Genomic DNA, 24,074 nt, shown 5'->3' on the forward strand with positions numbered 1-24,074 from the left:
TGTCATGTGAAAATCAGCATCCGGTCGAGAGCTCTCTCCACAACCGTATCCTTAGGCGGACAACGCCAACCCACCGAACGTCCAGTCCAGTTCCTGAACAATCTCGATAGCGATGCCAATGCTCATTAAGAGACTGTCTAACCTGTCCTATGAATTCCATTTGAGAGAAGCATTTTACGTCTATGTGGCGACGCTGTGAGATCAACCAATGTGACACCAACTCCGACTACACCCCGACTACGATACATCGCATGCTATATCACCCGCTCCGGCGTTCGTCCCCTGGCTCCTCCCGCAAACACGCCAGACCGAGGCGACCACCTTCAGCGGCACAACATGACGACGGGTCCATCCGGATGAGTCTAGGAGATATACAAACGCCATGAACTGGTGCCCGTTGGTGGTTGATGCCCGAAATGCAAGCCAGATAAGTTGCTGAGCCGTTTGTGGTTCTTTCACAGTGAGGCGGCCTCCAACCCCCTCCCATGCCTACAACCAATGAAAGATGAACACGGAGCGAACTGCGTTGAGACTGTGCATCGATTGCCATCGACCTGTCAGCAGGCTGAATGCCACAGTCGAGGTACCAATTGTCCTAGATCACCACCATACCTTCTACAATTTCTGTCCCATGGCACGAACATGTGGGGAACAACTGGCATATTCCCTGCATGATCGATGCCTCTAACGGCCCGAAGGACGAGAGGTATCATTCCACGTTGTGCTTTACCTGGTCGATGTATCGTCTAGAGCGCGCCATACTGAGAACCACTCCCGATGGCACGTTTGCATTCAGAAGCACGCCGCTCTCTGGCTCACCCCGGGAATGGTGACAACGGGTCATCAAACGCGAATAAACCGCCCTGCTCTTGGCACTTGAGAGAAAGAAAAAGAAGACACATCCCCATACGCTTCCGCGCCCTCAAGTATATGCCCGAGTGTCAATTGAGACATTGTGCCGCTGCTATGATGGCGTTGAGCAAGTGGAAGTGGTGATTTTTTGACAGAGACCGCAACTACGTAGCCGCTCTCCGTGTCACAAGCCCGCTGAACTCAGTCTCCCAGGAGGCGTCCTACTCCTTCAACCGCCTCATAGCCTCACGCAACGTTACCCGCCCAGAGGAAGCAGCCGCCCAGCTCATGGCAGAGACGTCAGACCCAGTCCAAAAGGGAGCCGAAGTCCTGGAGGACGAAATTCAACAAACCACAGCGACTGACGGGATGCAAGCTCCCTTTGACGATGTCAAAGATGACGATGGGAAAGATTCATCTCATGAATTAGACACGACTGACTCTTTCGACAAGTTTCGCAAGTCGGCCCAGATATTCCTAAACATCCATCGCGCCGAAATCGCAGAGCGAGATGCGGAAATTGTCAGGCTCAAGGCTGAACTGGGCCGTGTTCGTGAGGGACTGAAGGCACTGAAGGAGAGACAAAACGTTGCGGTCAGGGACGACATGCCTGGTGACTCGACTGTACCAACCGAAAGTGCTGGAAGCAAAGAAGTTGCAGATGTCAACCGCGCTGGTCATGATCTGGGAACAAGGCTGGACAAGTTCATGGTCGACCTCGGCGAAGATGAAGCAAGTGATGCGTCAGTAGCCTCCAGTCTTCTCCATGAGATACGGACACAGCTGACTTCTGGAACAGATATCAAAAGATCCAAGGCATATGGGAATCTTGCTTTCAAGTTGTGAAGCATGCCATGGAGCGAGACATGAGCGACGAGGTATATGACGTGTCCCATAGCATACGCTGCTGTCATTAACCAGTCGCGATAGATCCTTGCCGAGTGGAATGTGTACTGGCCAGACTTTGAAGAAAGAATACCGAACATCAGCGCAGTAACATTCGAAGCCTCGAACAGCTCTACGGCGAAACGAACACGCAGCATGTTCGTTATGGCTCTCCTAGCCAAGTCCTTGGAAGAGTACATTTTTAGTCCTACCTACCTCCTCGAGGATGACGATGACTTACGGGACATGCTGGCTAAGATGAGTGACACGGATAAGAAAACTTGCTTGAGAAGAATGCTCCTCTCCATCTCCGACGATGATGGTCGTAGAGAAGCAGTCAAAACGACACGAGTGGAGCGAGCTGTTGAAGAGACGACCCGGCCCGTCCGAAGCCTGCTCCCTCCTGAGATACTTGACCAGCTCAAATCAGACCTCGCACAGGTGATCGGAAAAGCAGCAACAGCCTGGGAGCCCTTACAAAGGTGCCAGAGTCACTACGAGGTCAACACCACTGCCACCCGCGCAAGATGGACGTGGAATGCCGTAGAGTTTGTGGGAAACGGTGAAGACACGGCACTCGTGACAGTCGATTCAAGCGCATTCGACTCCGATGAGGTGCTGATGGTGTTGTTTCCACGCGTTTGCGCCATCGACAGATCCAAGAAACCTTCCTTCACCCCGGTTTTCCCTGGCATCGTACTCCAGAAGTCACAACTACAACGGTGGCATACGACGAACGACTCACCTGTTGAACCAGACACCACCACCGTTGTCCCTGGCACGAGTCCTGAGGCAGTTGAACCAGTTACAAACGTAGCCCCCACTACGGTGGACAATCCCGAAATAGAAGTGGTCACGGCTGCTGCAGAAGAGCATAAGCATGAGAAGCAGCCTGGAGACGATACGGCTACAGGAGAGAGCGATGCTGAGTCAGAGTCAGGGGATGGTGCAGACACCGGCTCGGAAACAGAAGATGATACAGACAGCGGCACCGAGACTGAAGATGATCAAGAACAGTCCCAGACCGAGGAGGAAGATGACCACGATCAGAGCAAGGCTGAGACGAAGGAGGAAGGCGAGAAGGGCAAAGACGACCATGACCACGACCAGAGCAAGGCTGAGACGCAGGGGAAAGGCGAGAAGGGTGACGATGACATCAAGATCGACGGGCTGAGCGTAGGAACTGGAGGTGTATAATAGGTACACCCACCTCGAGTCACTCGTGCTCGGCTCCAATAGCACTTGGTTGAGACAAAACCAGGGTCCAGTCCGATGATTGTCAGAAACTGAAGGCCAGGATCTTGCATCTTGCATCTTGCATCTTACATTTTGACGTTGCCAATTGCCGCTTAGCAATACGGACACCTACGGGATCAGCTACCTACCTAGTAAGCAGGCTTAGGTCCGAGTATCATTTATGTATGTAGACATCATGTAGCAGTTATGGGTAGTAACGATTTCTCGAGTCTCCGTTTTGTTCAGCCCTGTCTGCTCCTGTCGGATACAAGCGTTTAGGTCTCCGGGGTCACCATCACCATACACAACTTGATCTCACAGGGACGGGACGGGACGGGACAGGAAGGACGTGCATTCACCACGATACATTGTCCCACAGCCAGGTCTGGCCGACCGAGTTCATCATGCTAAAGTCGGTGCTGCCGAGGATTCCGAAGCCGCCGTCGTCGACGCCGTTCGCACCACCACTGCCACCACCACTGCCACCACCACCACCGACCTGGTTGACGTACGCATGCTCGGGGTTGTACTCGCCGCGGCTGCGACTCCAGGTGTGATCTCGTAGGGAGGCGGAGGCGGCTGTGGTTCCTGCGTCCGTTGTGGTTGTGGTTGTTGTTGTTGTCGTCACAGGCTGTGTGGCGTCGGGAGTGGCGACTGTAGAGGCGGGGAACATGGCTGTTTTTTGACGGAGAGGGTAAAGTCAGTCTATTGGATCGGGGAGTGAAAGCCAAGGCGGAACAAAGGGGTTCAGAAGGAAACGCAAGGCAGGGAAGGGAAAGGAAGGGAAGGGAAGCGAGAGAGGTCACATATGACCAAGCCAAGTGTGAGAGCAGGTGATGGTCGGGGCTGGGTGGCTTGCTTACCTTGTTGCAGCGTGACGATCCCGTTGTTGAAGTCCATGGTCTCGAAGCCGGCAAAGTCGAAGCCGTCATCCGCGGCCGTGGCGGGATCCTGGTAAGAGAAGAAAGCGGCATCTTCCATCCCGGACTCGGTCGTCATTGACGTCGGCGTCTGGGTGGTGTGTGTGTGGGAGGGAGGAGCCTGGGCGGTCGGGGCCTGGGCCGGTTCCGTCGACACCCCAATGTCGTCCATAGGAGGGTGACGCTTGACCAGACCGCCATCAGACTGATACTTGGACACACTGCTGTATCCGATGTTCTCCACGGCCGAAGACCCCGCGAGCATGGCATTGATCTCCTTCTCTCCGATCAAGCGGACCAGGGCTTTCAGAATCTTGGTGGTCTGCGCCGACAGCAAGGCTTTGCCGGACAGGAAGCGCGAGAGGGTCATGATGCGCGCCACGGCCTGTTTGGCCATCTGGGCCTGTGACGACAGCGGTCGTGACAGCGCCACCACGCACAGGACCATGCCGGCCGTGAAAAGGTTGATGCCGAGAAAAGCACACGCGTGGCTGTCGCGCGCCGAGATCAGACATTGCTGGTACCGGCCCAGTCTCGACGAGCGGATAGCAGAGTCCCAGCAATGGTCCCGGCTCGAGATCAAAATCTGGTGCACGTCACGGGAATACGGCTGGCCGTCGTTCACGGGGACACCCGGTTCCGGCCAAGCTTTGACGCCGGTCGGCTCCAGTGGGCTGTTGGCCGTCGTCTTGAACTTGCGTAGGTCCTGCGAAAGCAGGGGCCGGTGCAGGAGGATCTGGACGTTGTCGTAGGCTATCTGCAACGCCAGCGCTTGGAGCATAAACGGCCGTGTGTTCGATGTCACGGGCTCATTGGAGTTTCGGAACAGATCCTCCAGTTTCAGCTCCGGTGGCAGGCTGTTGAACCAGTTCACCAGCTCTTCGTTGATCCGCGAGATCTTGCTGGCCAGTTCCGACACATTGGCGCTCCGGTGGAAGTATAGATCCGAAATGATGGGTGACGAGATGTGATATAACTTGACCTTGTACTTTACGTACGAGAATGTCGTTACCGCTTCCACCTTACCATCGGGCATTTTCGCAGTCGAGCGGAATCTGGGATGCTGGACCGTGCTATCGCCCATGTTCTCCGGGATTTTGACCTGGATGTCGTTGACGGGTATACCACACGGGCGGCCGAAGATCGTGGACGCGAATCTAGACAGTGTTTGGTCAGCATGGCTCTTTGGTACAGCCCCGGGCCATCTGTCTTCTCACCTGTCAAAGACAAACAAGGCCCAGAAGGTGCGTCGCCGTTCTTCTTTTGCTATCTCCGACAGCCATCTCCACGATGATTCTTTATGGAGCGACAAGACCTGCGCGCAGCCCAAGCCAGCCCCGAGAATGGCAAATCCGAGGTTGGGCCGGCCATGGTACATGTAGAACGAGCCGAGAAGGGCGCAAACCTGCACCGACTCCAGTTCGGCCGCATCGTAAAGCGTGTGAAGACTATCTTCGACTCTCTTGAGTGATATTCTCTGAAAGGTACGCAGGTTGAAGGAGGGAAACTTCTGCCGCACTTCCTCCTCCGGCGCATAGTGCGCTCCGAGAGAGAGGATGAGGAGAATGAAGATGGCGTGGTTGGAGCGGGACCGAGGACAACTTCGGCTCGCCATGAGAGCTTCGTAGGTTGTGCGCAGCGTCGGTTCGTGAAATACCGTCATAAACCAGTGGATCGCCCCCATGTAGGCGTTCAGCAGGTAGTCTGTGACTCTCTTGGACGGCAGTTCGAACTTGAAGAGTTCCTCGACCGTGATCTCATCTTGTGTGGCCCCAGAAGATGTCAGTGAACGGCCGATGCCTCCTGGCAATGCCGAGGTAGAGCTCTCCAGCACAGTTTCGGGACCGAAATTGTCGATGATCTGGTATACATAAAGAATCAGAGTTGGAAACACTGCCCAGCTGCCACCGCTCCAGGTGAGGTCCAACTTACCTCTTGAGTTAGGCCAGCAGAGGAGATTCTTTCCTTGTATGAGTCGGGATCTGTGGCGGAAACCTGATCGAGGCTTATGGCGGCCTTGTGTCTCGGCAGCGGCGTTGGCGGGTCTCCTATCATGAGTCTGGCATCGTGGCCATCCGTATTGCTGAACCGTGATTGCGGAGAGTCGCCTTTGACGACCTCAGACAATCGATGAGCGTCGTCATCCTGGTGCGTGACTGAATCGCTGTTCTCTGTGGAACTGCGACGTGCTAGTCTTCTTTTCCTGTTGCGCAGCGCAGCGGCTTGTGAGCAAAGACCCATCTCAGACCGTTCCATGGCGAGGCCGGGAAAAGACAGACCTTTGGCGGAACTCGGATATGCAGGGAACTTCAGACCGCAGACATAAAGAACACGGGCGTTCTTGGTCGCACTACGGTCGATGCTTCTCAGCCTAGAGCGGGTTTCAAAGCTGGCTGCTACACACCTTCAACTTCTGCCGTCTACATCTCTGGCAGGCTGACTGCACGCGCGACCTGCGCTTAACGCGTAAAATGTCCGGCTCGTGTTGGATCCAGGGTTTGTCCATTCTGCTGAGGCCATCTATACAATTCCAGAGTAGCGCATCGTACACTGTCAGAGTGAACGTAAACTGTCGGAATGGAAGGTTCGGGCTGGACTATCGGACGGTGGGCAGCCTTGACAGTCTCAAATCTCGACTCTCAACTCTCAACAATTGTCGTCTTAGTTCTGAGTCGTACTGTGGACTGTGCAGTACACTTGTTGGGGTAAGCGAGCCATGACAGATGATTTGGGCGGGGATTGATTAGCTTGCTCTGATGCCGCGGGGCATCGACAGGCTCCTAAGGCTTTAGGGCCCTTAGGCTTCGGTCTCGAGGGTCGAGAGGCCTCCTAAGCCTGGAGAATATGTGGGTTGCAAAGTCCAGTGCCGACTTTCTCCGTGCGCCGTCTCAGATTGGCGCCTTAGCCTTCTCTAGAGGACTTGGTGTGACTCCTGCATCGCTGGTCCAGCCGTGGCAGAAAAATAGATGCTTGGAGACAGTGATCATTTGAGAATATTTCACCATCCATATGGATATGTATATATATAGAGAGACAAGGTATAATCTGACTGATATGGGCCTTGCAGAGTAGGAGTAAAAGCATGTCCAATCAAAGTAGCCGGGACAGTACTCCGTACACTCGCCCACTCAGCTCTGCGAAAGAGACACGAATACATCAGGATCTCTTCACCAGGAGACAAAGTGCTCAGTGAGGGGTGTGATGAAAGCGCCACAACAGAACATCAACGTCTTCTATCGGACGTTCGCCGTGTACCCAGTAGACAGTAGAGCTGCTGGACGGAAGCCGACTTCTCTGCGACCGAGGGTGTAATCCTGCCTTCTCAACATCTCATAGACCTGGAAGACACCAGCTGCCAGGTCGAGTCACGGTACTCGGTATGGTTTTCAAGGACAAGTGAGGTGGTTTGTAGGAAGAAAAGAAGAGCAATCACTACCTGGTATGACTGCGCTGTCTGAATGAGATATCAGACTATTCCGTTTCGGGAAGTCGGCTTATATTTAATATTGAACTGAACTGAACAGCCTGCTGCAGTACCAGACCACAACCACTAAAACCCAAGTGTCCGTGCATAGTGAAGAGCATGTTGCAGTCCTAGTCTTGTGCCCTTGTGTCCTTGTGTACTTTTAGCCGGCTACTTCAGATCCAGACTTGCAGAGATGGGGCTGGAGGACCAAAAAGAAGAACGAGAAGTTCTAGACTCCATTTTCCCGGATGAAATTACAGGTTTGCATGCGCCGCTGCATTGACCGGCTGTCCAGAAGTTGACATTCCAATCCGGCAGACATCTCAGACACCTCTTTCCGGATATCAATCACCCTCGACGTCCCCGACGACGGGCACGGCGAGGCGAGCGAACCTCCCACCATCCTCCTCAATGTTACCTATCCAGAAGCCTATCCAGATGTGGCTCCCCATCTGGACCTCACATCCCCTCCAAATGCACCCAAGCATCCCCAATTCGATGTCTCAGTGGACAAGGCTCAGTTGTTAGATGCTCTACAACCTACCATAGAAGATTCTCTCGGCATGGCTATGATTTTTACATTGGTGACCACATTGAAGGACGCCGCCGAGGTATTGATATCAGACAGAATACGACAAGTAGAAGAAGTCAAGGAAATTGAGCTACGGAAGAAAGAGGAGGAGGAGAACAGAAAATTCCATGGAACCCAGGTTACGAGGGAACGTTTTCTGGAATGGCGGGAGAAGTTTCGCAAAGAGATGGAGGAGAAGGAACGAAAGCAGAGGGAGGAAGAAGAGGCGGATGAGAAAAAGAAGAAGGGCATCAAGGTGGAAGAGAAGAAACTAACCGGCAGGCAGCTATGGGAACGAGGTTTGGTCGGGAAGGTTGATGAAGAAGACTTCGACGGGGACGATGCTGTGGTCGGAGTGGAAAAACTCAAGGTTGACGCCTAAGCAGGTGGGTGAGGAGAACGCCAGCCGACTCCTGCTAAGGGGCACGCGAACGGCTTCAAGCCCACACCCGTTGACACTGCCAGGTCGATGGTGTGTGTATGAACGCCTTTATTAGCTGGCGTTTCTATCCACGACGGGCTGAAAATATCTCCTGCGGAACGGGTTCAGCTCATCGGCCGTCTGGGCTGTCGTTTCGACGTCGTCTTCACCGCGGCCGAGCTCGCCAGTCCCAAGCTCAGAATCCAAGTGTCCCGGAAGTCTCTCGTAGACGAGTAACCGCCGACTCCACTTGCTGAACCTTTGCACACATTGGTGCTTCAACAGCAGATGCGGATGTGTGGGTATCAGGGTCACCTCTTCCTCGCCGAGCTCATTCTCATTGGCACTGGGCATCCAGAACGCAAGCCGACCACCATCGACCAATGTCTGCGCTGCGAAGTCGAGAATGTCGCCCAGTAGTCGCGAGAAGGAATACGGCTTCTTGGGGGCCACGTAACCGGGCAACTTATGCGCCGGAATGCCGTCAACCAGAATCTCCTGGGGTGTCCCCGTTTCTGAAGCAAGTCCTTCACCCCGAGCGTTGGATTTGAGTAGTACCGATGTTCTCGTCCTTGTTCCGAGAACCTTCAGCCCCTCCCTCACGCCATAGGGAGGATCGCAAACAATTCCATCCACCCACCTGAGGTTCGACGGACTGTGATGCTGCCCTCTTGCGGATTTGCGGAATGGCGTGTTGGTCAAATCTGAACAGATGCAATCTCCAAAGAGACGTTCAAGACCATATTTCTTGAAATTGGCGCCCACTCCCTTGTCCAATCCGGCGCCCTTTCCACGGAAACTCCGGCCGTCGATATCTGACCCTAGCACGACAGCCCCCAGTTCCGCCGCTGCTACCATGAACCCACCGGTGCCGACAAAAGGATCGAGGAAGATCTTGCCGGGACTGGCCAACGCCATGTTGGCAGTCAAGAGGGCGAGTTCTGCATCCATGGATGTGGTGGAAATGTACGGCCGTTTCTTGAGGTCATGTTTGTCGTTCAACCACCGGCGGGATTCGCCGATCTTTCGCGCCAGAAAGACTCTATTCAAGCGTGGGCCTGCCACATGATTGATGGGAGCCTCACTCGACCCATTAGACATACGGGCCAGGGTATCCAGAGGCAGCCACTCTTCCAGCACGGCAAACTCGCACTCGGGATTCTTCATGATGATCTTGCCCTTGAACCCCAGATAGCTGAAGTCGTTGATGATCCGTCGCTGCTCTTCAGAGTCGTGTGAGTTCCCGTAGCAGTCGATGGCAAACTTGAAAGAACGGTACTTATACGAATCCCAGAGATGGCGAGTTCGGCGAGTGACATCGCCATGCAGTTCCTCGTAGTCGGCCCCTTGGCCCCAGATCTCGTAGATGCATTTGGAGAGGATGGCGCGGCTCTCGAAATCGCGGACCGCCCGGTCGATTGTGTCGTCGCCAATCCCTGCGTCTGCTTTTGCGTCTGCATCCGCACGTGCATTGGCCGTGCCCTGGGTAAGACTGAGACTCGGAAAACGCACGACACAAAATGGGGAGTTCTCGGCGTAAGAGACAATCTCACACGGCAGCCGGGCGAGGTCTGCAAGCGCCTCGATCTCCGGCCGGCGGAAGGGTTCGTGCGCCTGTGCGAAACGGATCAGGTAGTCCATCTGCCGCAAAGACTCAGGTAGATTGCAGGGCAACAGGCGTTGCAGTGGCCATTGATCAGTAGTAAGTAGGTACTACAAGTATGTAGGCCGGGTCATATGGCACAGATAATACTAGGTATGAATCGCACCAGTCATTAGAGTAGAGAACATCTTATGCATGCCAGCCTGAGCCTGAGGCTGAATATAAAATCTGTCTCTTGGCGCCGCTAACCGTATGCAGAAGCAGACCTGCCTAGTAGAGTAGTCAACTCGCAGTTTCATGCGACGACAACGGATTGTCTCAGGGCACCCAGTTCGTACCAGCAGTGTACATATGTACGCGAGGCTGTACCCCGTACCGCGAATGATCCCATATATTATTACACAATTGCCCTAGGTATTCGTTGAACCTGTATACCTACCCAAGGTAGGTAGGTACCTAGGTAGTAAGGAACATAGTAATTCGTACCCGTATCCGTACATGTAATCAAAGATACAAAGATACACCACACCGGCTTGGCGGCATCCTCGATTCTAACCCCAGGCCACGATGACTGTTTACTATCCATACCACATACCACGAAGTACTCCCCGTCTCAGTACGCTCGCTGGGAAACCACCATGGCGAGCGACAGGTCCATTCCCTCTCTCGTGCCGGAAACGTCTCATTCTTCGGCGACAGGATCTGACCCTCGCAGCCATGACTACTCGCCCGACTGCCCCTTTTGCATGATAGCAGGGACCTACCATCCCATCTCGCCACTGGAGGCCTCGCCGCGTGCAGGAGCCGAACCTGCTGAGCCAGCTGAACCAGCCGAACCAGCCGAACCAGATGCGGCTCCAGCTCTGGCTCTGGCGCCCGGCAAACTCGACCCGCCATCGTTTGTGCTCTTCTCTTCCGAGCACGTTATTGCATTTCTGGACATCATGCCCTTGACTCGCGGCCACGTCCTTGTTGCGCCGCGGAAACATCGCGTCAAAGTGGGCGACCTGAGTCCCGACGAGATGGGCGAGATCGGCCGCGTGCTGCCGCTGCTTGCACGCTCCGTCGTCCGAACCGTCATGCCCGACATCCCTCACAACCAGGCCGACTACAACATTGTGCAGAACAACGGGCCTGGAGCGGCCCAGGTGGTGCCGCATGTTCATTTCCATGTCGTGCCCCGGCCGCCGCTGAACTATGTCCCACCTGACCCGTCGGCGTCGGCGTCGCCGTCGGCCTCAGTGTCGGCCCAACAAGGGCCGAGGAGGTATCCTCCAAACCCTCAACCCAAGGGCCCCAAACGCACCGCCATTCTCTATGGCCGCGGGCCGCGTGAGGACCTGGATTACGAGGACGCCGCAGTGCTGGTGGAGAGGATGCGGCAGTGTGTGAGGCAGGAATGGGAGACGACGTTCGGGTTTGGTCAGACGGCGGATCTTACGACTGGGAGAGCTGGACATCGAGGTGACAAGAGAGGCGCGTGGAAAGTTTGACGTCCGTCCCTCCGACTTGCTCTCGACGCCTTCAAGTCGTACTCTTTCCCTGGTGACCGCTTGAGACAAAATGACTCTCGTACTCTTTCCCTGGTCGACCGCATGAGACACAATGACGTTACCATCTGCATCTCGCTCGTTTCTCTCTACGGCCGACCTGTGGGAGGAGAAGGGTGGACGTCTAGATTTCAACATTTCAACATCTCCGAACCAGGACAGAAGGATGAAACCATCATTTCTCTCCTTTGATCCTCTCAAAGCGTTCGCACCGTCTTCCGACGACACGAGGAACGACCACATCTATTGTCCTCTCCTGTCCCTGGCTTTCTGTTGAAATCGAAATCGAAATCGCAAAAGGAGCCCCATCGCAGACGAGACGAAGAATCTACATTCAGCTACACCACCATACCATGTTGACTGACATGGCATGGCGTGTGCTACTTTTAGGTTAGAAGGCATCACTATACTATCTATCATACAATATATACGACGCACCAACGAACTACGGAGCTCAGCAGTACACTATGCTACACTACACTACGCTACGCTTACTATATATCAACCCCTGTTATAGAAAGAGAATGATGAAGAAGATGATGATTTAGACGGCACAATGCAGTACGGCACGCTATGGCATGCATGACACGACTCGGTGTACGACCGGGAGGGGAGGGACTCAGTTATTGACTGCACAGGCGAGGGCATCATCAAGGCGGTATGCATAGACAGTACTTGATAGAACAGGTTTCGATCGACAGATTGGCTATCTATGTATGCCTTGGACTCGATGGTCCGCTCCGGCATGGGGAACAGCTAACTCTAACAACCTCCTTTACTGCGCCATGCCCGTCATTCGCTGCAAAGTGGTATTCCAGGACTCAGTCAGAGACGGCTAATCAAACATCGATCGTAGGAATAGACGCCCGGAGGACCTAACTCAGGTACAGTCAAAGGATGAATCATTGCAGGCAATGTCGTCGCCGGATACCCATGGATAGATATGGCACTGACACCCATCGCTCGCAATCCAAAGAGCTCATTTGCCTGGCCGGTCCTAAGCACGTGGTTATCCCCCTGTCCCTCCGGGCCCATTCGCGACCCGCGTGCAATTCAAGTCAAGCAGTTTCAATCACGCAAAAAAAGATGGACAAATGTCAACTTTCCCAGTTCCCGGATCCATATGACGCCATGTTCGCCGTGTCTTATTGGTTTCCACTTGCTGCCCGTAGACAATGCTTCCACCACTTTTGAAACGCCTGTGCAGTAGTTGACAATAACAGAAATTCATGTTCCCAAACAAGGAGAAGGAGAACCGATGGCCGTGCTGTGTACTCCCGAGTCGCCTAGATCCCTGAAACGCAAAAGCGCCAGTGACAAAGGCCAAGCTCGTCGTGATTACGGGATGTGGATTGGGTAGAGGCTGACGAGGTATCGATGTGTTGTAATGATGCTGATGCTAATGTGTGGGGGTTATCATTTTCGGTCGTGAAGGTAATGGTCGAGGCATGTATCGTGGAGTATCTGGAAGACGACCCGTGGAAAACCAGACTGACAAGCTTTCCAGAAGGAACTTCGGGGCACTGCAGTCCTACTCTCGTGGGATCCGCTGCAGCGCACGAGAACGTTGCAGGATCCCGGCTATTGTACAACCTTCAAGTCCGACAGTGAAGCGCCACCGTTTCGACGGCTGGCACCATAATCCTTGGCCCATTTTCTCGACATGATTGAGGCTGTGACTTGGTTAGCTTCAGGCTTCGCAGAACCGAAGTGGTCGGTGCCTACCTTTGAGAAACTTTTTGCTTGCGTATTTCTTAAAAAGGGCCTCATGGGCGACAGGTGCTTCCAGATAGTTCACCATGAGGTCAAAGACAGGCAGAATCTCCTCTTCTGTGTAGCCGGCGAATTTGGTAAGAGTGGCATCCTATCACGGTCAGCGGGTCTATGACTTCAACCAGAGGTTTCAAACGTACCCATCCACCACGTTCAAGGATCATGCGAGCAAGGTACATGGCAGCGGCGGCAATGTGGCTCTGCTTGTATTCCAAGAAGCGATGGTCCACAAGACTGATCTCCATCAAATACTTTCCAAGCGTTCGTGTCTGGATGTCGTAGCTGTCGGCCTTGGAGATGCGCCTCAAGAAGTTCATCGGGTTGGGATAACTCAAATCATACTTCAGGGTAGACAAGGTGTAACGTTCGGCGCTGAGGACTTCTTCCACCGTGAAGCCATCGTCGGCGACGTGGACAAAGTTACCCACATGGGGCGAGAGGACCTCTTCGTATTTGGATGCAATGAACATGGCCGTGATGCCGACGAGCTGTAGCTTGTCCAAGGGAACAACCTTCTGGGACAAAAACCTATCGACAATGTTGACGGCGAGGAACAGCGTCTCTGGCAGCAGTCTGAAGCGTGTGTGTACCTCGATCAACCAGTCGACGAGGATGCCTCGCATCTTCCATTCAAGGTCGTCTTGGTGGTCCATGTATTGTGGGTTGGGTTGGGTCACTTCTTCCAAGGCGAAGTAGTATTCGAAGATTTCACGAACATATTCGGCACACATAGACGGATCGTCAATGTCCTCCGCGTCGAGGTCGGCAACGATATCGTACGACTCTTCAGTCTGAGCTTCTTCCACTGCTTCCTCCGAACAGGGCTTCTTTCGAGGAGGCTCGTCGATATCTGGCGTGGCATCTTTGGACGAGGAGACGGTGGACGTCGAGATCTGGGTTCGTCTCTTCTGAGCATTCCCCAGCACCCCAGAACCACTGCCAGGCTTCTTGACGTCCGAGCCGACTTTAGGCTTCGTGTTGTTATCCTTGACTCCCAACGCAGCTCTGGACGAGTTCGTCCGTGACAGCTTCTGGACACCACCAGCGGTAGGTTGTGCGACTTTGGATTGAAGTCCAACTCTGCCGCCCACCGCCTTCTTGCCCTCTGGCACGACCTCAACACCTTTCGCCGCATTGGTGACATCTCCCAAGGCACGTCTTCTCTGAGTTCCATTCAATGTACCTGCGGTAGACTTCTTGGTTTGGAGCGGTTTCTTCGCCAGTGAGGCATCTTGGGCATTGGAAAGAACGGCGGCTTTGGCACGAGTCAGGCGAGTAGACTGAATGGCGTTGTTCTCGTCATTTTCATTGTTAACTACTCGCTGCCGAGTGCGTGACTGTGAGACAGTTAGTACGGTGTGAGAAAGACGCGTGAAAGACATATAGACTGCGACGAGGAGGACCACTTACGACAGGCATCTTGGAAAGTCGACGCCGTTGTGGCGGTTCAACCGTAGGATACTGTGGTCAGGTAGGAGGAAGACGAAGTTGACGGTGCTAGAGAACAAGTCAGAGAGCTGTATCCCAGGCCAGGTTAGTATGATTTGAGTGAGGAATTCGAACATGATTGGGGAATGACGCACGAGCTCTCTGGACGTGTCTGGACGAGATGTTCCCTGAGAATGCGAGGGTGCTACGAGGATAGGCAGTGTTTCCAGAAATGGTGCCGGTCACTGACTTGTTGATGGGATGGGAGAAGCTGTGCTGGTTGCGAAGGTAACAAATACGAGGTTGCTGGGGCGCGTTGTTGGTACCAGTGATTTTTGGGCCGGCACGTAAAAACGCGGAGGACGTGATGGCGGGCACCCAGATTGCAAGCGACGACACGGGCGGGCTCCAAAGGTCAGACGGGCGAGAGAGGGCGTCTGGAAGAGGAGGAGAAGCTGAGAGATCGAAGCTCAGCTTGCAAGCCAGGGACAGCAGTGTTGGTGAGCAAGCAAGTAGCAGCAGTGGTGGTGGTGGTGGTGTTGCTTGTTGCTGGAGAAGAAGAGGAGCCGTGTTGTAGTGCAGCGCAGTGCAGCACTGAAGTGCAGCCTCAGACTGGCTCCGGGCGCCAGTCACGGTGCCGGTGGAGCTTCTGTTGTTTTTCCTTGGCAACCAGATTTCACGGCCGGCTTCGAGTCGAGGCGAGGCGCGCGCACTGGCAGCTCTGGAAACACAGGGCCCCGCCGTGGTACGGTACCAGGTATCTATTAGGTATGTGTATCGTCGCCCTCGCCCACTTCGTCCTCTCTCGGTACCTGGTAGAATGGTTGATATGTGGCAGCTGTATCACTGTGGTAGTCCGTGGCCGTTGATGATGCACCGGTAAACTGATGCAACAGCTCTTGAACCCAATGCACCGTGATAAGAAACGGACAAGGTCTGGGACAAAGGATCACGGATACCTAGGTACATCTGTACGTACCTAGAAAGTCGGGTAGAGACCTATGTGGACACAGGAAGGTCTCTAAGAGGTGCCTTAGGTACGGATACGGATACCTTACACTGCAAGGGAGCCGAAGTCTTCGGTTGCCAGTGTTACTGAGAAGTTACTCATGTAATTACAGGTAACATGTTTCATTGTTGTGCGCCTGACCGCATCCCTGGCCGTAGGTGTTTAGGGATTTCCACACACTGCGAGCTGTAAGACATGTTCGTCCCGGCCAGACGCGTAGCAGTACCGTTCCAGTTCCACAGAACCATACCAGGTACCCGGAATTACCACCGTTGCACGTTGGCGCGCCTGGCGTTGTTTGGCCCCGTTGGCACCTTCTCTCCACTTCTGCTGCCATAGCAACCGTCACCAGCAACCGGCCAATCACAAATGCTTCACCTTCTGACCTTCACTCCATATCCCGCCATACAACGTGAATATCATGCCTTTCCGCTGGTTCCAGTGTGAGGATTGATGTCGACCTGTTCTTGTTTCCCCTACTCTTCCTACCGCCCGTCCAAAAAGTGGCGTTGGAAGACCGGCTTGACGCTGCCCTCGAGAATAATTCCTCCTGGCACCTCCTTGTCATAAATGATACCTCCACTTTGGTCACCGGCCTCCCACCGAGCCAGAAGGTTATTGCTCTCTACTGGTTTGACGTCTTGTCGCGCAGTCCCCACCGTGATATGCGTGACTGGGTTGGCACTGGGCCAGAGAGGTCCGCCTGCGGCCGGGTAGATTCGTATCACAAACGCCATGATACGGTCATCCCAGACCAGCCTCTCCAACTTGATTCGTGCCGACCCCAGGCTGGGCACCAGCTTGTTCTTGTCCTTGAGGTCAACTATGGCAATGGCCTTCCGGTATTCCTCAATGTACAGCTGCCACAGGTCAGGATGTTGTTGTGCCGACGCTCGATGAATTAGGGTCACATGAAATTCACTTTGAATGCGCTGTGCCTGTTTCAACGTCAGGTACATACGGCTTTCTTCTGGGCTGGCCTGCTTGAACAGGGACGAGAGAATGGAATTGATGTTAGTCACAGATACTGGCACGCTGAAGTATTCCAGTTTGCTGATCAACTGTTCTGGTGTCAGCACTTTTTCTGCAGCCTGGCTCAGTGGCAGCTTCGTCTGATTCTGCTTCTTCCCCGCCTGGGCTGGTTTGCCGAACGACAAATCGTGCTTGGTTTTGACCTCGGCGTTCAGAGCATAGTCAATCGCCGCTTGCATGTCCTGCTCTCCGGGCATCTCGTCTGGCAGCAGTCCCGGGTAGGCGTTGTACAAACGGGTAACAATCGTCTCCAGGTTTTGCAGTGATGATGCACAAACATCCAGGTTGATCACCTCGTCAAACTCAGAGTCCGGCGGGCCATTGGTATCGCATCCTTGGAATCGATACAAAAACCCATCCATGATTTCGGTGATCTCACTCGAGCTCTTGCTGCTTGCCCGGATGGTCTGATGATTGTCTCCGCGGTCAAGCACTCGCTGACGGGTGACTCGACGGATCTCATCTAGCATCTGCGCTTTCGGTTCGTGCACATAATGCAAGGCCACAAATCGAGCGTCTGGAACCACCCTGCTGACATCGTTGATGAGTTGTTGCCGTTCTCGCTTCTGGTGGTTGCTCCGGTCAGCGATCACCACCTTGTGTCCTGCCAGGGCATTGGTGATGGCATTGGCAAAACGCTGTGGCCGGCCTCTCTGTCCCTCGATGTTGTCGTTTTGAACGTGTCCAAAGCCGAAGAGCTTCACCAGTGCAGTTGCAACCGTGGTTTTGCCACATCCGATTGTTGCGATTGGCACCAGAACAACGTTTGCGCCCGTGTCGTCCTCAGTTGGCCCATTTCCTTGTGCCCGCTCTTGCGCAATGAGGTCCGAGCCCTTCTGCCCCTTCTCCGCGAGAAAGCCATCGCGCATCTTGATGATTCCATGATTTTGATTGTAGGCCTTTCCCAATGTCGGGTCTTTGGCCAGTTGGCGGCGGGCGTAGAGAAGGTACTCTTCTGTTATTTTCTTGTGCTTCTTGATTCTCGGGGTGTTTCCGGCGATGATGGCTTTGGTAGCCTCACGCCATTGTCGGTACATCAAATATGGCTCCTCAAACTTGTACTTGAAAAACCAGTCGTCTACATGGCTGTGGTCTCGACTCCTCTTCTTGCATCTGACGACGAACCCTTCCGTGTCTCGACCTTCCCAAGAACCGGTCTCGGCACACTTGTGAAGAAATGTTTTGACCTCATCGAGAGATCGAATGATAATATACTGAGCTTTCTTGAAGCCCCAGTTGTCAGCAAACTCATGTACTTCTGGTCCGGATAGTGTGGCAAATTCGGGCAAGTTGAGGTTGATGCCGTGGAGGTATAGACCAGCGCGTTCCGGGGGGTATTCAAGGACATGTTCTTCAAATTCATCATCGCACAGTTCACCAACCGCGGTTGCGTTCAATGCCCGTAACGCTTTCGCTAGATCTCGAGTAGTCTTTCCCACGCCTTCCACGTGTTGCTTCGCCCACTTCTCTCCTACGAGGGCATGACTTTGGGTGATGTCAGAACGAGCACCGGTCGAATGTTTGCTGCAAACAAGAAGCGTTCCATCCTCGAGGCCAGACATGAAGATAATACAGCCATTTTCTTTGACGCTGAGTTCATATGGGCCCATCGTATCTCGTTCGATATTCTCCCATTTCGTGCTGGGCACTTCGTCGACATTGAAAAACTTGTCGTAGCCCCGGACGGCAATCTCATGGGTTCCATCGGATCGTCTGGTTGTGAAGAGCCCGCGTGCATAGGTCGGCAGGTCGTCCCGTTTGTAGTCCCAGTCGTTGAAACGCCATGAATCAACAGTGATACCCGAGGACCCTTCGACGGGGAAAGTCGTTTTCTTGCACGAGTAGCCCCCCTTCTTACCGCCTCTGCCTTTGCCCTTCGCAGCTTCAAGCGCTTTGCAGAGCTCAGCCACCTGGCTAGGATCCTGCGTCATGATGGCGACAGGTCCTCAGAAAACAAGAAGAAACCAGCAGCCAGCAAGAAGAGCAAAAAAATCCACGGGCGAATGTGGTGGGTGAGGTTGTGGTGGTGTAGAGACCAGTTCGAATTAGACCTGAAGTTGGTGAAGAGTTTAATTAATACCAGTAATCATGACCCTGCAAGAGCCAGTGAAAGGGAAGGCACACTCCTGACTGTAAGTGGCAAAGTCGTCACACTGGCTCACAGAGCGCAGGACGGATTACCCAGAAAAGAACAGTCAGGGCGAGGAAGTACGACTTGAAACTCTATGGACTCTGGTCAGTCTGGTTCGCTTCTGGCAATTGAAACTGAGGATTTATTTGGCTAGTCAGCCTTGCTCCCAAGGAATTTTGTTCAAAGATGACGTTCCCACCACCCCAATCTATTATTTTCGAGGTGGATGCTTTCGGTGCTTCTCCGCGCCACGAGACAGGAAATAAATCCTCTCTCATGGCATTAAACTGAAGAGCGTTGAAGAACGGTCAACGACCATTGTTACTACACATCCTCCTCATCCGACCATGTCCGATCTCAATCCATTCCTCCTGGCCGCAGTCACTCCAGATCCAGACCCACGCCTGCTGCCTCTCCTTCGTTCTAAGCCAGAACTCGCCTCTGCGCAAGATGCCCATGGCTATTCTCTCCTACACGCTGCAGCTTCCTATGACCACATTAGCCTCTTGCAATCGTTGGTCAACGAGTTCCACGTCGATGTGAATCTTAAAGATGAAGACGGCGAGACATGCTTGTTTGTCACGGAAACCGTTGACATAGCGAAGTGTCTGGTCGAAGACTTGCACATAGATCTCGAAGTGCGAAACGAGGATGGCATGACTGCGCTGGAGAAATTCGAGTCTGAAGAGGAGTTTCCAGAAGTTGCAGTATACCTTCGAGCACAGATTGTGGGTTCCGGTCCTAACGGCGCTGGCCCTACTTCTAACGGCGTCCAACATCCCCCACCTCTCCCACCGAACATGACCGTGAATATCGACACAGCGACGGATCCAACGGCAAGCGATCTGAACCAGGAACCAGACCCTGAATTTAGGAGGAGGATTGAAGAGTTGGCCGCCGGCGACAACTTCCATTCCGAGGAGGGACAGAGGCAACTACGAGATCTGATCACGGATGCCCTCAGAGGGGTTGGGCACAGCGAAAGGGAAGTGCGGAGGCGCGTCGAGTGACACTCGCGATGAGCTCTTACTACCTATGCTTCACGACGACATGGATCACCACACACCCTTAGACGTGAGACAGATTCGGGCAAAGCTACATCATAACACTTGTTGGACGGTGGGACAGAATGCGACCAGCCTGACCGGTTATGATTAGTTCCGATGTGTCCCTCTTAGGTCAACCAGGCCGATGAAATACTGGCCACCGCTGCAGAGCTAGTCGTTCATCCATGCGGCGACCCGACCTCCTCCAACTCTCGCCGCAAAACGCAACCCTGTGCTGCCCATTGGGAAATAGCTGACTAGATACCATACCAAAGCCACGAGTTGCACAATGGAGGACAGGAGCGTGAGAACGGTGGAATGGAGCTAAGACCGGAAATGTCAGCCGGGTCCTGTGATGAGGCTGTGTCTGTTACATACCCCAACGGCAAAGTAAATGGTCATGATGATGGATCCAAAGTAGGCTGCCGTGAAAGGTAATCTAGAGCCAGAGGTCAAGTGTTGTGCATACTGGTATGGACCCATCAGGACAGCCCATGATGCCAGAAACAGCAAGGAACCGGCAGACCACCTATCGAGAACGCGTCAGCACCATACACACCCATTTGCCAGAAAAGCCACATGCACGGTTCCAAGTTCTCGATTGCCAAAGAGACGACAAACAAGGGTTGTCTGCCAAAGACCATCCCCAGGATGGGCCATCAGTCTCAAGATAGAATAGCTGACATCATCACGGGGTTACGCGCGGTCACATGGCTGGGGATCTAGAAAGCTGGTGGTGTGTAGCCCGAGTGTAGGAGGGCGAGAAGTAGAAAACACTCACAAAATCGCAAACTTTCGCGCCTTGAGCATCAGAACCGGAAACAGCGCAAAACAGAGAGTAAAACACGCCAGTGCGGCCAGGTTGCATGCCCCAAAGACAAGCAGGCGATCCCATCGGCTTACTGTCAAGACCTTGGTGTCAGTATATTTTGGTCCTGTCTTGCATTGTAGACGTGTTGGCTATGCAGAGCAATGCGCCTATCCGACTCACATGCGAACCAGCCCTCTTCCTCCTCTCTTCTCGTCGGCGCAGGTAAGGGCGCCCCTGGGGCCTCATGGGTTGGTAATTGGACATAGCCTCGCTGCCCGAAGGGATTGAGCGAGGATAGGCTAGACAGAATGGGGGTCGAGGAGGTATTGGCCGGCACATCCGGATCCCTTCGAGACCACCCTAAGGAATTCAAAGAATCTCGAAATGCTGACGAAGTCATTCTGACTGATCACTACACCCCTTGCTAGTTGTTTGTCGTTCTCCAGTGACCCGAATTGTGGTGGACGTGACCCCCCGAATCAGAACACTCTTCCCACTTTTCCCGGTCTGTGGTCGTGTAGACAACTTCTAGCCTTCTAAGAAAGCTTAAAGAACCTTGTAGCTTGACTGTGATGGGGAGGTAGAAGAGTGGCGAATGTCCCGAGTCCGAGCAGGTCTCTTCTCCTCAAGCGTTTCGCTTGTGACCTGATCGGTCTAGCGAGGCTGACTTTGCGGATTTGGAGAGCCAAGGACAGGGCATGAGTGGTCCGCGTCCGTCAAAGAGAGAGGTGCGGCAATTGACCGTCTATGTGGGCGGGGAGGACAGAATGAGCCAGTTCGTTGAGAGTTGTAGGTAGCGGCTGCCTGCAGGATTGTGGGTATGTCTGCCGCGGGGTTCACCGAGGCGGCCGAGATGGCGGAAGGATAGTCAAGATTGAATAGAGGAGGGCAAAGGAGTGAAAGTGGCAGATCACAGACCATGGAGCAAAGGACAAACAATTGTGTTCCAGGCGTGTGAGGAGCAGGCTGCAGACAAGACCAGAGTCAGTTGCAGATCCAAAGTTGGCAGCGTTACGCTAAGTCATTGGCTCCAGCGGACACGCAACGGTCCTCCAATCACCTCGATTGCTCGTCCTCCTTCATGTATCTATCACTCGCATACTCCGCAAGGATCCAGGCTGCAACCAGACACTGCGCCCACCCGTCGTAGGCCACGAGTGCGGCCTTCGAGTCGGAACTTGGTTCATCGTTACGAGGATGATGCTCGTCCGCAACCAATCTGTGACTAACTAGTAGTAGGCCGCCGCTGATGAGCCTGCAGCCTGCAGCCATCGGTACGAACCATCCGACCCTGTCCAGTTCATGCCACATTCCAGCAGCGAACTCTATCCAGTCATCTCGCCCAAGTCCTGCCACGGCCCGCGCAGTGCTCCCGCCGTACTGCATAAGTCTGGATGCAAAGGCGGGCAGGCTCGGGGGACCTCTTCCCTGGCGAGCAAGAGGACGAATTATACCTCATAGTGAAGTCCGTCCGATCATATCTTGTCAAGTTGTACAGTCTTCAGACACTAGAGAAACAATCCTCCCCCAACCCTTCCTGACGTTGTAACTATAATCCCGTCGGTAATGGAGGGACTACTCTGCATGTATGACACGGACTCCGTCTGGTGGTGACAACCCCATTCGAAGCATATTTCCGGAAATGGGTCGACACGCGATACTGGATCCGCAGCCTCGACAGGCCAGAGTAGTGAACGTACTCCGTAGTTTGGAGGGAGACCGTCTTCATGAATGATCTTGAATGAGCACTTGACCCTTGAAGTCCGGCTCCGATGATCTAACTCTAGGAGAATGACTACATCGACAGCCATGTCATGCTGGACACCAGTGGAGCTGGGATGGAGGGAAAGGGTGTATTCGGGCCTCGCCATATGGGCGGGACTTGACTGTGGTAGAGCAGCATGACCATCCCACACTCGAGCATCCGAGACAACAGTGCATTGGCGAGCTTGAGAAGATCCATGCAGCATCAGTCTAAATCGCCTTTCCGCCTTATTAGACTTTAGCACATTGCACACCTCTTCCGGCCTTGACCCGCACTAGCATCCTTGCCTGTGCCGCTCATGCCGCCCCTCCAGGGTCCAAGCCTCGTCCACATACCACACTGATAGGGGGTTGGGCCACGCCGCCTCATGTGGCTGCGCTGTGGTGAAGGAGGGAAGTGGCAGATGGAAACAAGTTGAACAGCTGCAGGTGGGAGCTTGGAGCTGTGGTGGGTAGCCTTGCATGATATATAAAAGACTGCCAGAGCCCTGCTCTGGAGGTAGTCGCCAGAGCCACCATCATCCTTCCGTCCCTAGCTCCAGCTCGGGCCGACATCATTGGCGCTCGAGAGTAGCCATCCCCCGCGACGAGCACCCCCAAAGATCTTTCCTGAGTGGTCACGGTCTCCGAGCCACCAGCAACGTGCTTGTCATCGAGTGAGTACCGCGCAGCAGCAACACACCACTGTCCACCATTGGTGGTCCAAGGCGAGCGAGGTCCAGCTCCAGCTCGAGTGCGCGGGGAGCGAGTCAAGGAGCGCAGGCCAAGCCCCTCCAGTGCCAAGGCCGCATCGAGGGTAGAACCGAACGCGATTGGCCTCTCTGGCAGCAAGGGGCCACGGTTCCAAACTCGAAGTCCAAAGTGAAGTGCAGGTGGCAGCACTCTAGAGGCGGCGGCGTCTGCGTCACGGCAACATCGGACCGCAGGCTTGTTGACTCGACTCGACCACTTCGCCCTCAGCACTTCACTGCCACAACTTGCCACTGCCTATTCAACATCCAACCTCCATCTCCTCCGAACAGATTCCCAATTACAACTTCATCCTCTCGTCGGCCTCAAACTAGCCGATCTTGCGCTTCCGCCACCGATCAACCATTCACGATCTGCCGCACTAGAATTCGAACCATTTCCCCCTCCTTAGTCGGTGTGTGTCGCTACCATCACCTCAAATCCCGCACTCAAATTTGCCGGCGCATGTTCACTGTGCATCTTCGGCCTCGGTTCACCCTCCATTTGCGCCTCCTATCAGACGTAAACCGCGATTACTAAGTTTCGCAAGTTAAAGAAGAGGCTGTCATTGGAAAATCCCAAGTCAGATCACTTCTCACACACACAACCTTTATCTCGGTGGAATCCTGCTTGATTCGTCTTCGTTATCCTCACAGCAAGTCGCCTGTACCGCTTCGCTGGACCGGATTTGACGCCTGTACCCGATTGTGTCCTCTGGAGTGCCACCAGCAGGACGGAATAAGGCCGGACGAGTGTGAATAACTGCTGACGGCGCATGCTGCAGTCAGCCTCGTCACTCCCCTAGACAGAGATACACCGACACATGATCACGCCCTGACGTTGGGCT

The 24,074-nt window shown here is 54.0% G+C and overlaps 9 protein-coding genes across 9 annotated transcripts; 4 read left to right on the forward strand and 5 right to left on the reverse strand.

The window, feature by feature from the left end:
• Positions 1 to 1,140: 1,140 nt before the first annotated feature.
• Positions 1,141 to 2,934, forward strand: A1O3_05714 (uncharacterized protein; the record flags this gene model as incomplete). Its single annotated transcript, XM_007735834.1, has 3 exons — positions 1,141 to 1,595; positions 1,652 to 1,730; positions 1,783 to 2,934. 3 exons carry the CDS (start codon positions 1,141 to 1,143, stop codon positions 2,932 to 2,934), a joined length of 1,686 nt encoding a protein of 561 aa, XP_007734024.1.
• A 394-nt stretch (positions 2,935 to 3,328) lies between these two features.
• On the reverse strand, positions 3,329 to 6,134 carry A1O3_05715 (uncharacterized protein; the record flags this gene model as incomplete). Its single annotated transcript, XM_007735835.1, has 4 exons — positions 3,329 to 3,627; positions 3,837 to 5,050; positions 5,111 to 5,754; positions 5,826 to 6,134. 4 exons carry the CDS (start codon positions 6,132 to 6,134, stop codon positions 3,329 to 3,331), a joined length of 2,466 nt encoding a protein of 821 aa, XP_007734025.1.
• A 1,418-nt stretch (positions 6,135 to 7,552) lies between these two features.
• On the forward strand, positions 7,553 to 8,312 carry A1O3_05716 (uncharacterized protein; the record flags this gene model as incomplete). The annotated part of the gene is made up of 2 exons (XM_007735836.1): positions 7,553 to 7,619; positions 7,678 to 8,312. 2 exons carry the CDS (start codon positions 7,553 to 7,555, stop codon positions 8,310 to 8,312), a joined length of 702 nt encoding a protein of 233 aa, XP_007734026.1.
• A 111-nt stretch (positions 8,313 to 8,423) lies between these two features.
• Positions 8,424 to 9,992, reverse strand: A1O3_05717 (uncharacterized protein; the record flags this gene model as incomplete). Its single annotated transcript, XM_007735837.1, has 1 exon — positions 8,424 to 9,992. The coding sequence occupies one exon, from the start codon at positions 9,990 to 9,992 to the stop codon at positions 8,424 to 8,426; it is 1,569 nt and encodes a 522-aa protein (XP_007734027.1).
• Positions 9,993 to 10,592: 600 nt separating this feature from the next.
• On the forward strand, positions 10,593 to 11,447 carry A1O3_05718 (uncharacterized protein; the record flags this gene model as incomplete). The annotated part of the gene is made up of 1 exon (XM_007735838.1): positions 10,593 to 11,447. One exon carries the CDS (start codon positions 10,593 to 10,595, stop codon positions 11,445 to 11,447), a length of 855 nt encoding a protein of 284 aa, XP_007734028.1.
• Positions 11,448 to 13,085: 1,638 nt separating this feature from the next.
• On the reverse strand, positions 13,086 to 14,696 carry A1O3_05719 (G2/mitotic-specific cyclin-B; the record flags this gene model as incomplete). The annotated part of the gene is made up of 4 exons (XM_007735839.1): positions 13,086 to 13,177; positions 13,230 to 13,368; positions 13,418 to 14,614; positions 14,688 to 14,696. The coding sequence occupies 4 exons, from the start codon at positions 14,694 to 14,696 to the stop codon at positions 13,086 to 13,088; spliced, it is 1,437 nt and encodes a 478-aa protein (XP_007734029.1).
• Positions 14,697 to 16,199: 1,503 nt separating this feature from the next.
• On the reverse strand, positions 16,200 to 18,677 carry A1O3_05720 (uncharacterized protein; the record flags this gene model as incomplete). Its single annotated transcript, XM_007735840.1, has 1 exon — positions 16,200 to 18,677. One exon carries the CDS (start codon positions 18,675 to 18,677, stop codon positions 16,200 to 16,202), a length of 2,478 nt encoding a protein of 825 aa, XP_007734030.1.
• Positions 18,678 to 19,224: 547 nt separating this feature from the next.
• Positions 19,225 to 19,887, forward strand: A1O3_05721 (uncharacterized protein; the record flags this gene model as incomplete). The annotated part of the gene is made up of 1 exon (XM_007735841.1): positions 19,225 to 19,887. The coding sequence occupies one exon, from the start codon at positions 19,225 to 19,227 to the stop codon at positions 19,885 to 19,887; it is 663 nt and encodes a 220-aa protein (XP_007734031.1).
• A 207-nt stretch (positions 19,888 to 20,094) lies between these two features.
• On the reverse strand, positions 20,095 to 21,134 carry A1O3_05722 (uncharacterized protein; the record flags this gene model as incomplete). Its single annotated transcript, XM_007735842.1, has 4 exons — positions 20,095 to 20,247; positions 20,302 to 20,452; positions 20,705 to 20,825; positions 20,915 to 21,134. 4 exons carry the CDS (start codon positions 21,132 to 21,134, stop codon positions 20,095 to 20,097), a joined length of 645 nt encoding a protein of 214 aa, XP_007734032.1.
• Positions 21,135 to 24,074: the final 2,940 nt, after the last annotated feature.

This window comes from Capronia epimyces, assembly GCF_000585565.1.
Source record: "Capronia epimyces CBS 606.96 chromosome Unknown aczIQ-supercont1.4, whole genome shotgun sequence".
NCBI lineage: Eukaryota > Fungi > Ascomycota > Eurotiomycetes > Chaetothyriales > Herpotrichiellaceae > Capronia > Capronia epimyces.